At 45.6% G+C, this 14,395-nt stretch overlaps 1 protein-coding gene across 1 annotated transcript; it reads left to right on the top strand.

Moving 5' to 3' along the window:
- Window positions 1–4,115: 4,115 nt before the first annotated feature.
- On the top strand, window positions 4,116–13,206 carry LOC135056939 (oocyte zinc finger protein XlCOF6.1-like). The gene is made up of 2 exons (XM_063962721.1): window positions 4,116–4,182; window positions 11,842–13,206. Exons 1-2 carry the CDS (start codon window positions 4,116–4,118, stop codon window positions 13,080–13,082), a joined length of 1,308 nt encoding a protein of 435 aa, XP_063818791.1. The 3' UTR covers window positions 13,083–13,206.
- Window positions 13,207–14,395: the final 1,189 nt, after the last annotated feature.

The raw sequence follows: 14,395 nt of genomic DNA, 5'->3' as shown, positions 1-14,395 counted from the left end.
GTATTCTTGGAACCTGGCCTGAAGGTGATAATGAATTTGAAACGAGTAAAAAATAAAGCCCAACGAGCCTGCCGGGCATTCAGTCGTTTAGCTGATTCTATGTATTGAAGATTTTTGTGATCAGTCAAAACTGAAATGGTATGGGTCGCTCCTTCAAGCCAATGCCTCCACTCCTCGAAAGCCCATTTAATAGCCAGCAATTCCCGGTTACCAACATCGTAGTTGGATTCTGCAGATGAGAATTTTCTGGACATGAAGGCACAAGGATGTAATTCAAGGGAATCAGGATCCTTCTGAGAAAGGATAGCCCCTACTCCAACCTCCGAGGCATCAACCTCAACAATGAAAGGCAATTCTGGGTTGGGATGTCTGAGGACAGGGGCTGAGACAAAGGCTTGTTTCAAGGCCTGAAAAGATAACTCAGCTTCACGTGACCAATTGGTAGGATCTGCTCCCTTCTTAGTTAGTGCCACAATGGGAGCAACTAGGTCAGAGAAAGAGTGAATAAATCTTCTATAGTAGTTCGCAAACCCTAAAAAGCGCTGAATTGCTTTTAAGTTGGTGGGTTGCGCCCAACTAAGGATGGCTTGGAGCTTCTTTGGTTCCATACAGAATCCCTGATTGGAAATAATGTACCCTAAAAAGGATACCTCCGTGACATGAAATTCACACTTCTCCAGCTTGGCATATAAGTGATTTTCACGTAATTTCTTTAGCACCTGACGCACCTGGGTAACATGTTGTTCTACAGAGTCAGAATATATCAAAATATCGTCTAAATAGACCACAACGAATCTTCCCAGAAACTCACGGAGCACATCATTAATGAGATCCTGGAAAACTGCCGGAGCGTTAGATAGGCCGAATGGCATGACCAGATACTCATAGTGGCCTGACTGAGTACTGAATGCCGTTTTCCACTCATCCCCTGACCTGATTCTGATGAGGTTATATGCTCCTCTCAGGTCAATCTTAGAAAAAATAACAGCCGAACGTAGCTGATCAAAGAGGACAGAGATCAGCGGCAGAGGGTAAGTATTCTTTACTGAGATTTTATTCAAAGCTCTAAAGTCAATGCAGGGTCTGAGTGAACCATCCTTCTTCTCCACGAAGAAGAAACCTGCACTTAAAGGGGACTTAGATGGCCTGATAAATCCTTTCCCAAGGCTTTCTTTCACATACTCATTCATGGCCACAGTTTCAGGACCAGACAAAGCATATAACCTTCCTTTAGGCAACGTGGCACCAGGAATTAACTCAATGGTACAATCATAAGGCCTATGGGGAGGCAAAATATCCGCATTGCCCTTGGAAAACACATCAACAAAATCCTGGTATTCCCCAGGAATATGTGCGGAACCGGCGGCAGCTACTCGGATAGGAAGCGTAATACATTCTTTATCACAGATGGTACCCCATTGTAGGATCTCCCCAGACTGCCAATCTATGATGGGATTATGAAAGGCCAGCCAAGGGTGACCCAGAACCACAGGAACTGCTGGACAATGGGTAAGGAAAAACTCAATCTTTTCAGAATGCAGAGCTCCCACCGAGAGCAAAACAGGAGGTGTACATAGAGAAATAACCCCATTGGATAAGGGACTCCCATCTAAACCATGCATGGTGATACACCTACCCAAGGTTAGCTGAGGAATACCTAAGGCCTTGGCCCATGTTAAATCCATAAAGTTTTCTGCAGCTCCACTGTCCACAAAAGCAGAGACCGAGGAACAGAGGCTGCCATAGGAAACTTTAGCAGGAACCAACAGTGAATTATTTGAGGAGATGAGCTGTAGACCAAAGTGAACCCCCTCACAACTCACTTGGTCAGGAAGTTTCCCGACTTGTTTGGACAACTACGGGCAAAATGTCCCTTACCCCCGCAGTATAAACACAGACCAGAATTTTGCCTCCTGGTTCTTTCTTCCGGAGACAATTTGGAGAAACCAATCTGCATAGGCTCCTCCATGTCTACAGGAATGGAAGGAACACAGGGAGAAGACCCGACAGATGCCCCTTTTTCAGCCCTCCGCTCTCTGAGCCGACGATCTATTTTAATAGAGAGCTCCATGAGGTTATCGAGAGTCTCAGGAGCAGGATACTGGAGGAGACTGTCTTTTATAGATTCAGATAAGCCGAGGCGAAACTGACTGCGCAGGGCTGGGTCATTCCAGCCACAGTCGTTCGACCAACGGCGAAACTCCGTACAATAATTCTCTGCGGGATTCCTACCCTGTCTAAGAGCACGCAACTGACTTTCTGCGGACGCCTCTCTATCAGGGTCGTCATACAATAGCCCTAAAGATTTTAAAAAGGCGTCTACAGACGATAAGGCCGGATCGTCTGTCTTTAAACCAAAAGCCCAGGTCTGAGGATCCCCCAGAAGCAGAGAAATAATAATCCCAACCCGCTGAGCCTCCGTACCTGAGGAGACTGGTCTTAAACGAAAATACAGTTTGCAAGATTCTTTAAAATTAAAGAACTGTTTTCTATCCCCAGAAAAACGGTCAGGCAGATGCATTTTTGGTTCAGGGATGACCCTCGGGGAAGTCCGTAACAGATCTTCCTGTGACCTCACCCGGAGGGACAGATCCTGAACCATCTGAGTAAGTTCTTGAATCTGACTAACAAGAAGCTGGCCATGATTTGGCCCAACACCGGCGGGATTCATAAGGCCGACAAATTCTCCCAACTAAAAAGTGAAACAAATTTACTGTAAGTTAAATCTTTTCTTTTGTCTGGCCGGTGATAATGTTATGATTCCTGTACTCCAGACCGGAGAAGATCTTATGGCAGGGATCTGAGTACAGGAACAATATGCTGGTTGTGGGAGCTGGAGAGCCTAGTAACCCCTGGCGCCCTAACTCCGTTGTCTCGCCCGTGTTATCAGAAATCCCCTGCGAGACTATGGTTGCTTGAGCCCATGGCAGCCGCGTTCGAAGGGCGGATTATGTCTGCCCAACCCCGATGCCCCCGCAGGTCTTAATGGGAGACAAGGGGAAATCCGAGACAGGGTGATAACAAGGGGCCCTCTGACTAAGCAACCAGGCCAGGGGTTACAAGCTAACTAACTTAAATCAAAAGGTATGTGCGGACTAGCCGCCAGGGAAAAGGACAACCAAAGATCCACTGATCCGACATTCCTATCCGGCACCGCTGGACACCAGAGTGGATCTGTGGAAGCGGAATCCTCCGCAAAAGCTCCAGAACACAATTAAACAAAATAATAAACAGTAAGCGGACAAGCCGCAACACACGGCTGCGCCGCGACTCATGAACACCACCAGATGTTAAAGGTGCTCGGTCAGACTCCAGGAACAGATGGTAAACTTCCGAGTACAGGATCTCTGAGGACAGGAACAACCGAATAGACCGGGACTGGGAACTCTCTGCAGCAGACACAGGCAAACAGGAAGCTATCACCGGCGTCTGTGAGAAGCCCAGGAAGTGTTCTTAACAGAGAGTCCTCCAATCAGCTGTTTGGAGGCTGATTGGATTAAATGCCATGCAGCTGCCAAGCTGCCTGGCCAGGGAAACAGATGAGTGATTAATTACAACATGCCGTGCAGCTGCATGCTACACAGCCAGGAAACCAATGAGGTGATTAACTTAGACCCAGCAACGGGGAGCGCGGTCCGACAGTGGCGTCCCCGTTGCTAGGCGCCGGGCCGCACTGACGAGCGGACCCTCGGCGCCTAACATCCGGTAGCCATTCTTACCCCCTCTCACCCCCAATAGCGTAATCACTCAGGAGTGTCTGATGCTCCCCTTCCACTCATGACTTAAAATAATAGTCCTAGTAAAGAATAATACATTTTGACATGAATAACTTGATTGCATTTTCATAAACTGAATCTGATAGATATATTGTGTATTGTATATTTGCTTAGTTCTTATAATGTAGTAAGGGGAATGGGTCACCTCAATCTGCTCCCACCTGCTCTGCCCTGCTCCCTTCTGTTCAGTCCCTCCCCCAGCTGTGACTCCTGACTTCATCTTTGCTCTCCTCTCCGTCCCCTCAAAATACAAGACGAAAGTGTAGGAAACAGATACTTATCACCCACCCAAAAGCTCAGACAGATGACGGAGCAGATTTGTGGTTACGTTCTACAAAGATGGGCGACACAAAGATATTACAGAGACACGGGCAGGTACTTTGTGCAGATGAAGATTTAGACAAAGGTGTGGGCAATACAATCTCCAGCTGGAGAAGATCAAGAAATCACTTTTTCAATGGACAACTAGTATATGGACAATTGACAGTTGTGAGCTATTCGTTCATTATTTCTCCGGCTGGGTCCACAGGTTATCCTCAGGATAACAATGGGATATGATGGAGCGATAGCGGATTGGCACCAAAGATCACAAGCTTTCAGTCCTCCCAGGATGCAATGAGCTCGTCCATATAACCCCACCCACTGGCTCAGGCAAATCAGTTTTTTGTTTGGTGCGGCAGGAGCCGGACCATGGTCACAGGGCTGCTGTGTTCTGCCAGCCCTAAGCTTTATTATTATATTTTTAATAGTCTAACTATGTTTTTGAGTGATCTTTCCTAACAGCGTCTTAAACGCATATTGGAAAGAGTCGCTCCAACAACGCTTACCCACGGTACAAGTACTGTGTCGACGGGCGTCTGTGTCTGATATACTAGCAGGTCCACCAGACGTTACCAGGCTGTGGCCGGAGCACGGGGAGAAGGTAAGGCACCGGTTCCACTTAGAAGGGGAATACGGACACAGCCGCACTGGTTTGGGAGGAGACTACCAAACAGTAGCTGATGCACCGCCACCACGGATGCTCCAGAGCTAGGCTTTAGGGATCATAAAGTGCCAGTAATGGTATGAGGCTGGGATCCCTAGGGTTGATGTCAGCATGGACAGTCAGACGCTCTCCTGTTCGCCCCTCCCCCCAGTTCATGACCAGTTTCCGTCGGTCTCCTGCCATGAACTGTTGCCTCACTTCCGTCTCAGACGCTACCACGAGGTGTCTCGGTCGCAGCATAGGCCGCTGCGTCTGTGTACACTAAACTCTACCGCGAGGAGACCCAGTCGCAGGACAGGCGTCTGTATGACCGGTGCGCTTGTATGCACAGTGCGTCTGTGTTCACTTAAAGTTCCCGGAGCGACAGTGTACACTAGTATCGTCTGGATCCACTCGGCGTTTGCTAACATATTGATCGATCTTGGAAGTGAGGTGAGTCTCCCTGTATCCCACTCTACTGAGTACGTGTTATACAGCACTACAATTCTTTCTACTTTTGTCAGTATAAATAGTTAAATTTAAGTGCCTATTGCATATGAGTCTGTATATTACTGTGGTTTTCTTCGCATTGCGTCTGAATACGTTTGGATCTGTTGTGCTCAAATGACTAATATATAACATGTGACTGACTGCTAGTGTGATTGCTGACTTTATATATGTTTGTCAGTGGTTTCTTCTGAACCTCAATGCTGGTGCATGGGATGGGGTCAGATTGATATCACTTTAATAAGGTAAAGTGATTACAGTCACTAAGTGTGTAGTACACTGTGAAAAGCTGATAATTTATCATGTCTAAGAGCGGCAAAAGTGACGAGGTTACACTGACAGTAACACCAACACTTATAACATGTTTGTCCTGCAAAACGGGATTATCCTCTCAGGATCTGGCACATGATGTGCAAATTGTTTTGATTTTCAGCAGATTGCAAGGCAGATCCCTGTTCAACTGCAGGTAGATCCACCTTGGGCGATGTTTGCACAGACCGTGTCCAGTATAGCTGAACTGGTAATTCCTACAGCTTCAATACCAGCAGTAGGATACACTATTAACCCATACATGCAGCTCCCTTATTACGGTATATCCACTAAAGCTCAGGATACACAGCAAGCTGATAAACCGGGTGTAAATAAATCATAAAATTCACAGGCTACACAGGATGATACATCAGATGATGATAGCTCTATGTACTCTGCTTCATCATATCAAGAACAGGTGGAAGGTAACAGCTCAGTGGATATAGCTGAATTAATTGGAGCAATGAAGGCTATTCTGTCCTTAGAGGATTCAGCAGAGCCAGTGTTAAAAACTAAGGCACCTATGTTTAAACGTCCCAAAACAGTTAGGGTCGAGTTTCCAGGATCAGATCAGCTGACGAAACTCATGGAAGAAGCTTGGGCTGCACCCAATAAAAATATAGAATTCCCAGAAAATGGGATTCCAATTACCCTTTTCCAACTGGGAACTGTTTAAAAAGGGAAGTGCCTCCTAAGGTAGATACGCATGTCATTCGATTAGTGCGAAAATTTATATTGCCTTTGCAGTCAACGTCATTGAATGATGTCACAGAAAGGAGAGTGGATGGGTTTTTTAAAACCATATTTTCACTGTCGGGGGTAGTCATAAGGCCAGCTATGGCTTCAGCTTGGATGGCAAAAGCAGTAGCTGAATGGGCTGAGGTACTGGAAGACGGGCTTTCAGCACCTACCCATATAGCTCACATGAAACAGGCTGCAGTATTCTTAGAAGAAGCGGCAATAGATATGGGTACTATTGCTTCTAAAGTATCAGCCTTAAAAGAAGCTGCTCGCAGAGCAGTTTGGCTGCGTACGTGGAAAGCTGATTCAGAATTGAAAAAGGTTCTGGAATCTTTGCCTTTTGTGGGGAATATTCTGTTTGGTAAGGAATTGACAGATATTCTGGAATCAGAGGCAGAATCCAAGAAGGTCAGGTTTCCTGCCACATATAACCCAGACCTAAGGGTCCGGTTTTTCGGCCATTTCGCAAGGAAAAGCAAAAGAAAAAAGTGATCGTAAGCAGCCCCAATACAATAAGTTTGGTAAGGCAAAGAAGCATTAGGCCACCAGAGGGCCAGCTTCCAACCCAGAAGATAAGCCATCAGCCTGATGGTGCGGGCCTCCGCCTGGGGGACCCCAGGGTAGGGGGCCGACTTCTTCCTTTTGCACAGATATGGCAGCAGTCTACAACAGATGCCTGGGTGCAAGAAGTGGTATCTCTGGGTTATGTTTTCCCTTTCAAGAAGCAGCCTCCTCAAAAGTTCTTCTGCACCAGCCCGTCACGGATAGAGGCGAAGGCCAGAGCCCTGCAAGAAGGAGTTCAGAAATTGCTTCAGTCAGGATTAATTATTCCAGTAACCCCTGCACAATGGGGACAGGGTTTTTACTCCATCCTGTTTTTGGTTCAGAATGGGTCGTTTCGGACGATTCTCAATCTCAAAATGTTAAACAAATACATTTTGGTACCACGGTTCCACATGGAGACATTACGCTCCATAGTTTTAGCTATGGAACCAGGGGATTACATGGTATCCCTAGATATACAGGATGCTTACCTGCATGTTCCTATATCACTGTCTCATCAGTGTTACCTCAGGTTCGCCATCCTCCATCAACATTTTCAGTTCCAGGCCTTACCCTTTGGGTTAGCCACAGCTTCCAGAATATTTACCAAGATTATGGTGGTTATGGCAGCTTATCTCCGAAAGCAGGGGATAAGAATTTTTCCATACCTCGACGATATTTTCATCCTGACACTGTCCCAGGAATTGTGCTTGGGCCATCTCCAGCAGACAATAACTTGTCTACAGAGCCACGGATGGCTCATACATTGGGCAAAGTCATCTCTGATTCCATCACAACAGATGATTAACTTGGGGGCTTTATTGGATTCAAGTCTGCAGAAAATATTTTTCCCTCGGAACAAAATATCCAAGGTGCAGTTAAGGACTCAGGAGTTGTTACACAGTCAAATATTATCAATTCAACATTCGACATGGTGGAGTAGGCACAGTTCCCCTCAAGACCTCTGCAGCATCTGATTCTGTCCAAATGGAATGGAGTACATCAGACGATAAAGTAACATACCATAGTACTTTCAGAAAAAGTAAGACATCCAATCTAGACAAGGGGAGACCCTTTTGGATATCCGATTGGGAGATCCTGACAACAGATGCCAGTATTCAGGGCTGGGGAGCAGTGTCCGGAAAATTATGGTTCCAAGGACAGTGAACCACAGAAGAAAGTTGCCTGCTAATAAACCTGTTGGAGCATCGGGCCATATACATGGCACTGATTCAGGCAAAAGACACTTTGCAAGGAAAACCAGTCCAGATCCGCTCAGACAATGCAACGGCAGTAGCGTACCTCAACCATCGGGGAGGGACTCGCAGCAAAAAAGCAATGAAGGAGGTAAGTCACATACTAAAATATGCAGAACTCCATCTTCCAGCATTGTCCGCAGTGTTCATTCCGGGAGTCCTAAACTGAGAAGCGGATTTTCTCAGTCGACACGCCATTCAAGCAAGCGAATATGCTCTACACCCGGAAGACTTTCAGACTCTGGTAGACAAGTGGGGTTTGTCAGAGATAGATCTCATGGCGTCCCATCTGAACAACAAAGTGCCAGCATACGGGTCAAGAACAAAGGATCCCGGAGCGATCTTTCTGGACGCTCTATCAATGAAATGGGATTTTCATCTGGCATATCTGTTTCCTCCGATCATCTTGCTACCCAAGGTGGTGTGGAAAATAAAGCAAGAAAAGGGTGCCGTGATTCTAATAGCTCCGGCTTGGCCCAGAAGGCATTGGTACACAGATCTGCAAAGTATGTCAATGGATGCTCCAATTCTGCTCCCTCAACGTCCAGATCTACTGATGCAGTGTCCTTGTTATCACAGGCAGCTGGATCGACTGTCGTTGACGGCGTGGTTCTTGAAACCTCTATCCTGAAGTCAAGAGGATTCTCACAACAGGTAATTTAAACAATGCTCAAAGCAAGGAAACCCTCCTCAGCTCGCATTTATCACCGAATATGGCAGACCTATATTCATTGGTGCAGTAAAGGAAATATAGACCCAAAATCTTTCCAAGTTTTCAGGGTCTTAGATTTCCTTCAAGCAGGAATGGATAAGGGTTTGAAGGTGGCTTCCTTGAGAGTGCAAGTATCAGCATTGACTGTATGGTTCCAAAAGAAAATTGCCAAATTACAGGATGTGCGTACTGTTTTCCAGGGAATGCTGCGCATTCAACCGGCTTTTGTTCCTCCGGCAGTGCCTTGGGTCTTAAGTCTAGTTCTCAAAGCCCTTCAAGTTGCTCTGTTTGAACCACTTAATAAAGTGGATCTGAAATTGTTGACTGCTAAAGTTCTCTTTCTACTGACTATGACATCAGCTAGAAGAGTGTCAGATTTAGGAGCGCTGTCATGCCGTTCTCCTTTTCTGATTTTTTTATCCAGATAAAGCAGTTCTCAGAACTAGGTCTGGGTATCTTCCTAAGGTGATGTCTAAATTCCACCTTAATGAAGAAATTATAGTCCCGGTTTTCAGGTATCGGGACTGTCTGCGGGAGAAGTGTCGCTAGACGTAGTTCGGGCATTAAGGAACTATGTGGATCGTACCAGTGCCATCAGAAAGACAGATTCTCTCCATTCTTTACGGATTTCACAAGAGAGGATGGCCTGCTACTAAACAGACGCTAGCAAGATGGCTTCGAATGACGATTTCAGAAGCGTATTCTCAAGCTGATCTCCCTGTTCCGGCTAATGTCTTGCTCACTCTACTCGTAAGGTAGGTCCTTCATGGGCAGCACAACATGGTGCTTCAGCAGAACAGATATGTTAAGCAGCCACATGGTCTTCCATTAACACTTTCATTAGACATTATGCCTTGTATACTTTTGCCTCTCATGACGCTAAATTCGGGCGCAAGGTTCTCCTGTCCAATCAGGAGTATACCCACCACTAAATTGCTTTGGGCTAAATTGCTTTGAGAAATCCCATTGTTATCCTGTGGATAATCTGTGGACCCAGCCGAAGAAATATACGTTATGGTAAGAACTTACCGTTGATAACGGTATTTCTCCTATGTCCACAGGTTCCACAGGGATCCCACCCTGATGCAACTGATTTGGGGATCTTTATACTCGCTAAACTCTTCCCTCTTGCATGGAAGGGTGTGCAATGTGTGTTCTTCTCGCCTGAATAGGGCTCTACATGATGCTCCTGCCTAAATGCTTTGGAATACAACTGATTTACCTGAGACAGTGGGCGGGGATATATGGACGAGTCCATTGCATCCTGGGAGGACTGAAAGCTTATGATCGTTTGGTGCCAATCCGCTGTAGCTCCATCATATCCCATTGTTATCCTGTTGAACCTGTGGACATAGGAGAAATACCGTTATCAACGATAAGTTCTTACCATAACTTATATTTCTTCATCAATTTAGCAGGCAAAGGATCTAGAGGTGATTCCAAGTGTTGAATTTGCATTTTTAACCTGTTGCTGTGAACCCACAACATGCAGTCAAATGAGCTCTCATACAGGCTGCAGAAACAAAATCAGACAGATCGCAGGGACCTTCAGTGGCCAAATCAACAAATTTATATTGACCTATCCGTATAGTATCCCATCTTCCACCTATTGTATCACACCATTCTCCTCAAAATCTCCCTTTTTTTCAAACACACCAAACACATTTTCACTCAGTAAATTGGGATGTATTCCTCCCTTTCTAGAAATAACTCAGCAATCTTATATCCTGAAACCACCCAAAAACCCTAAAAAAACTTTGTTGACCTTTTGTGTGTCAACCATGCCCACGTCAACCTAATGACCATGTCGACCTTCCATATATGTTGACCTAGACATGTGTCAGCTTTCGGTCAGTGTCGACCTACTTACTGTTGACCTTCAGTCGTCAAACTAGTGACTGACGACCTAAAGACCGGATACCAGTTTAATTAGTTATTTTTAGATTTATATATTATATTTTAAGGCAGTAGTTCCCAAACTTGGTGCCGTGAGGCACTTCCAGAGGTGCTTCAGGTTGGTGGTCCAGCACTAGGGTGCGATGATTCAAGAAAGTTTGGGAACCACTGTTATAAGGCAATTCTTTCCTCTGCCACTGTAAATTGTGCGGCAGTATCAGCAAAGACGGTGTTGATGAGCTTCTGATTCAGTGTGGGGCTGAAGGGATCTGCCCACACAGAAGATAAAGGGTGGACAGACAGTCCAGGTGGGGACTGCTGTTAGAGCCCAGGGTGCCTGGAGGCCAGTGGGGGCTATGAAGCCACATTCTTATCCGCAAGAGGCAGGGAGAAATAGAATACTCTGAAACTGTATTTGAGTAGTTGTGGTTGCCAGGCCAAAGCCTGTGGAGATACCTGCAAGAAGCATGCAAGACTTTGAGACTTTGCACACAGACTAGCTGACCCACGCTCTAGCTGGACACAATTCGGCTGTCTAGTCACTGGCCAACTAGCTGGCATCTGTTGCCCCGCCTACAACAGTGTTTTGTCCTCTTCCCAACCACTACAAACCAATTACAGAAAACAAATCAATGACACACATGTGGCGCACCTGTGGGTTTGTGTGCTGTAATAGAAATCCAGAGGGAATGTGACCCTGACTGCAGCCTGTTCATTTGCCACAAAAAGGAAGTACCAGCTTCCATTCCCAGTACATGTCACCACACCTTGCATTACATTTCTATCTTCTGCAGTGGAAGTACTATATCTAGGCAGATATCTTTGTGATCCATTGGCGTATAATTTCTAGTGAAGATGGCAGAATATCGCAGTGTAAGTGACTCTGAATGAGGCTTGATAGTAGGTACATTCTGCAGTCACTTAGATGGGAGCAGGCTCTTTCAGGAAGACAATGCATCACCCTACAGGTCTGGAGCCATCATATTATGGCTGGAGGAGCATTCCTCTGAGTCTGACATCAGAAATTGGACCCTTCATTTGCCATATCTGAACCCAGTAGCACTCCACTGGGGAATATTATAAATTGTACCTTATTATGGAGAGACATTCAATTTTCTGTACACTTATTCCCAACAGATGAATGTAACAGAAGGAATATCTCGGAAGAAAATCTAATTTCATCTTCAGGTTGTAAAATAGAAGATGATGACATCACACAAGATTCTCCTGGAGAAACCCCTACTGCCCTACTCGTACCTCCTGTACCTCACAATGTGCTTGTGTCATGTGGTCCCTCTAATCAGAGGGAATGTTCTGATAACACTGATATTGGGTCATCTTCTACAGCTCTGACAGTAGATAAAATATTTCCCTGTTCTATAGATGACAGATGTTTTACACAGACCGCACAGCTTATAACCAATCATCCAGCTAAGGGAGGTGAGAAACCATTTCCATGTTCTGAGTGTGGGAAATGTTTTACCGATAAATCAAATCTTGTTACACATCAGAGAAGTCACACAGTTGACAAGCCATTTCCATGTTCTGAGTGTGGGAAATGTTTTACACACAACTCACGTCTTGTAGCACATCAGAGAAGTCACACAGGTGAGAGGCCATTTCCATGTTCTGAGTGTGGGAAATGTTTTACACACAAGTCACATCTTGTTGCACATCAGAGAAGTCACACAGGTGAGAAGCCATTTCCATGTTCTGAGTGTGGGAAATGTTTTACACACAAGTCAGATCTTGTTGCACATCAGAGAAGTCACACAGGTGAGAGGCCATTTCCATGTTCTGAGTGTGGGAAATGTTTTACACACAGCTCAAGTCTTGTTAAACATCAGAGACGTCACACAGGCGAGAAACCATTTCCATGTTCTGAGTGTGGGAAATGTTTTACTGATAAATCAGATCTTGTTACACATCAGAGAAGTCACACAGGTGACGAGCCATTTCCATGTTCTGAGTGTGGGAAATGTTTTACATACAACTCACGTCTTGTTAAACATCAGAGAAGTCACACAGGTGAGAAACCATTTCCATGTTCTGAGTGTGGGAAATGTTTTACCGATAAATCATATCTTGTTACACATCAGAGAAGTCACACAGGTGATAAACCATTTCCATGTTCTGAGTGTGGGAAAAGTTTTACCGATAAATCACATCTTGTTACACATCAGAGAAGTCACACAGATGACAAGCCATTTCCATGTTCTGAGTGTGGGAAAAGTTTTACACAGAAGTCACATCTTGTTGCACATCAGAGAAGTCACACAGGTGAGAAACCATTTCCATGTTCTGAGTGTGGGAAATGTTTTAGAGATAAATCATCTGTTGTTAGACATCAGAAACTTCACACACATGAGAATGTGTAACATGACAGTAATCGAATCTTGATAAAACTATACTTTATTAACACTATATAAAATTTGTATATATGCAGATGGAAAGTTATTTATCTTACAAATAAATCTAATTTCTCACATATTTTTTGTTAAAGGGCTGAGCTGGAATGATTTGTGTTATTTCTCTAGCATCCGTAAGGGATATTGGGGACAGAATTAGTGCGATGGGGTATAGATGGGTCCAAAGGAGCAAGTGCACTTTAAAATTCTTCACTGGGTGTGCTGGCTCCTCCCCTCTATGCCCCCTCCTACAGCTCAGTTTAGATAAAGTTCCCTCAGGAGAGGATGCACACTCTAAAGCTCCAGAGTTTTTCTTCATTTTATGTCTAAGTTTTATTTATTTCGGTATGCTGTTTGGGCAACAGCATACCTGTGCTGTGGGAGTTATGGGGGAGACGGTCACCGGCCTCTTGAGGTGCAGAGCCACTTTCCCGCTGCAGGGCCGCCGTCCTGAGGGGCTGTTTGTTCAGCGAGGCATGGATCCTTGGCTGTCGCAGCCGCAGCATGCCGCAAACCCTTAACACTGCGTGAAGGTGATCATCAGTGGTGAGTACCAACCAGGGGCCCCGCTAGGGGGCTCCCGCGGTCTAATGTGTGGCTGAAGCGCGGGTCAGGCGTTCGAGTCCCTCCTGGGGGCGGACCCATTATAGTTCCTGCGTGAGACTGGCTAACTAGAGTGAACCAAGCATTTATGTGAGGTTGTACATGTTAAAGGAGACATGTCCAGTATAAATATACAGCAGTAGCACCGGCGCCATGTCGGGGGGCGGGGCTACATGAGAGCAGGCTCAGCGGCATTTTGGCGTCTTCCTCTGCATGAGCAGCAGCTGCAGCAGCCTACACAGCTCCTCCAGAACTGCCCCTGTATACACTGGTACCGGGTATAGAGAGGGGGGAGGGGGAGACGCTATCATTGTGCACAATAATCCCCTGAGGTTACACATATATATCAAACGCTGACAACCTCACTGGGGCCGGTCAGTGTTGGGTGTGCTGGAGTCTCTCTTCTCTGTCTCCTCTCACATTCAATAGGGCAGGCTTGTCATATATAATATCAGGCTGTATTGTGTGTGTATATTATACCTGTTTTTCTAATCACTATGGTAAAATAGAAGTCTTGTAATGCCAGGTTCTCTCCTAGTACATACAGCTCATTATCATGTGAGCAGTGTAGTCAGTCATCTCATGCTGATACTAATGTGGGGGAGAATGCAGAGCCCCCCTGGTTGGGGTCTATAAAAACTATGATGTCTGATATGTCATCTCAGCTCACTGCAACTGCA

The sequence above is a fragment of the Pseudophryne corroboree genome, chromosome 3 (assembly GCF_028390025.1).
Source record: "Pseudophryne corroboree isolate aPseCor3 chromosome 3, aPseCor3.hap2, whole genome shotgun sequence".
Classification (NCBI taxonomy): domain Eukaryota; kingdom Metazoa; phylum Chordata; class Amphibia; order Anura; family Myobatrachidae; genus Pseudophryne; species Pseudophryne corroboree.
Note: the sequence above shows the minus strand (reverse complement) of the source record. Positions and strands in the feature narration are given on the sequence as shown.

Coding starts and splice junctions, on each gene's coding strand:
- LOC135056939 (XM_063962721.1), top strand. CDS start 4,116: ATGGGCGACACAAAGATATTACAGAGACACGGGCAGGTACTTTGTGCA. Junction 4,183..11,841: donor AGATGAAGATTTAGACAAAG/GTGTGGGCAATA, acceptor TATTCCCAACAG/ATGAATGTAACAGAAGGAAT.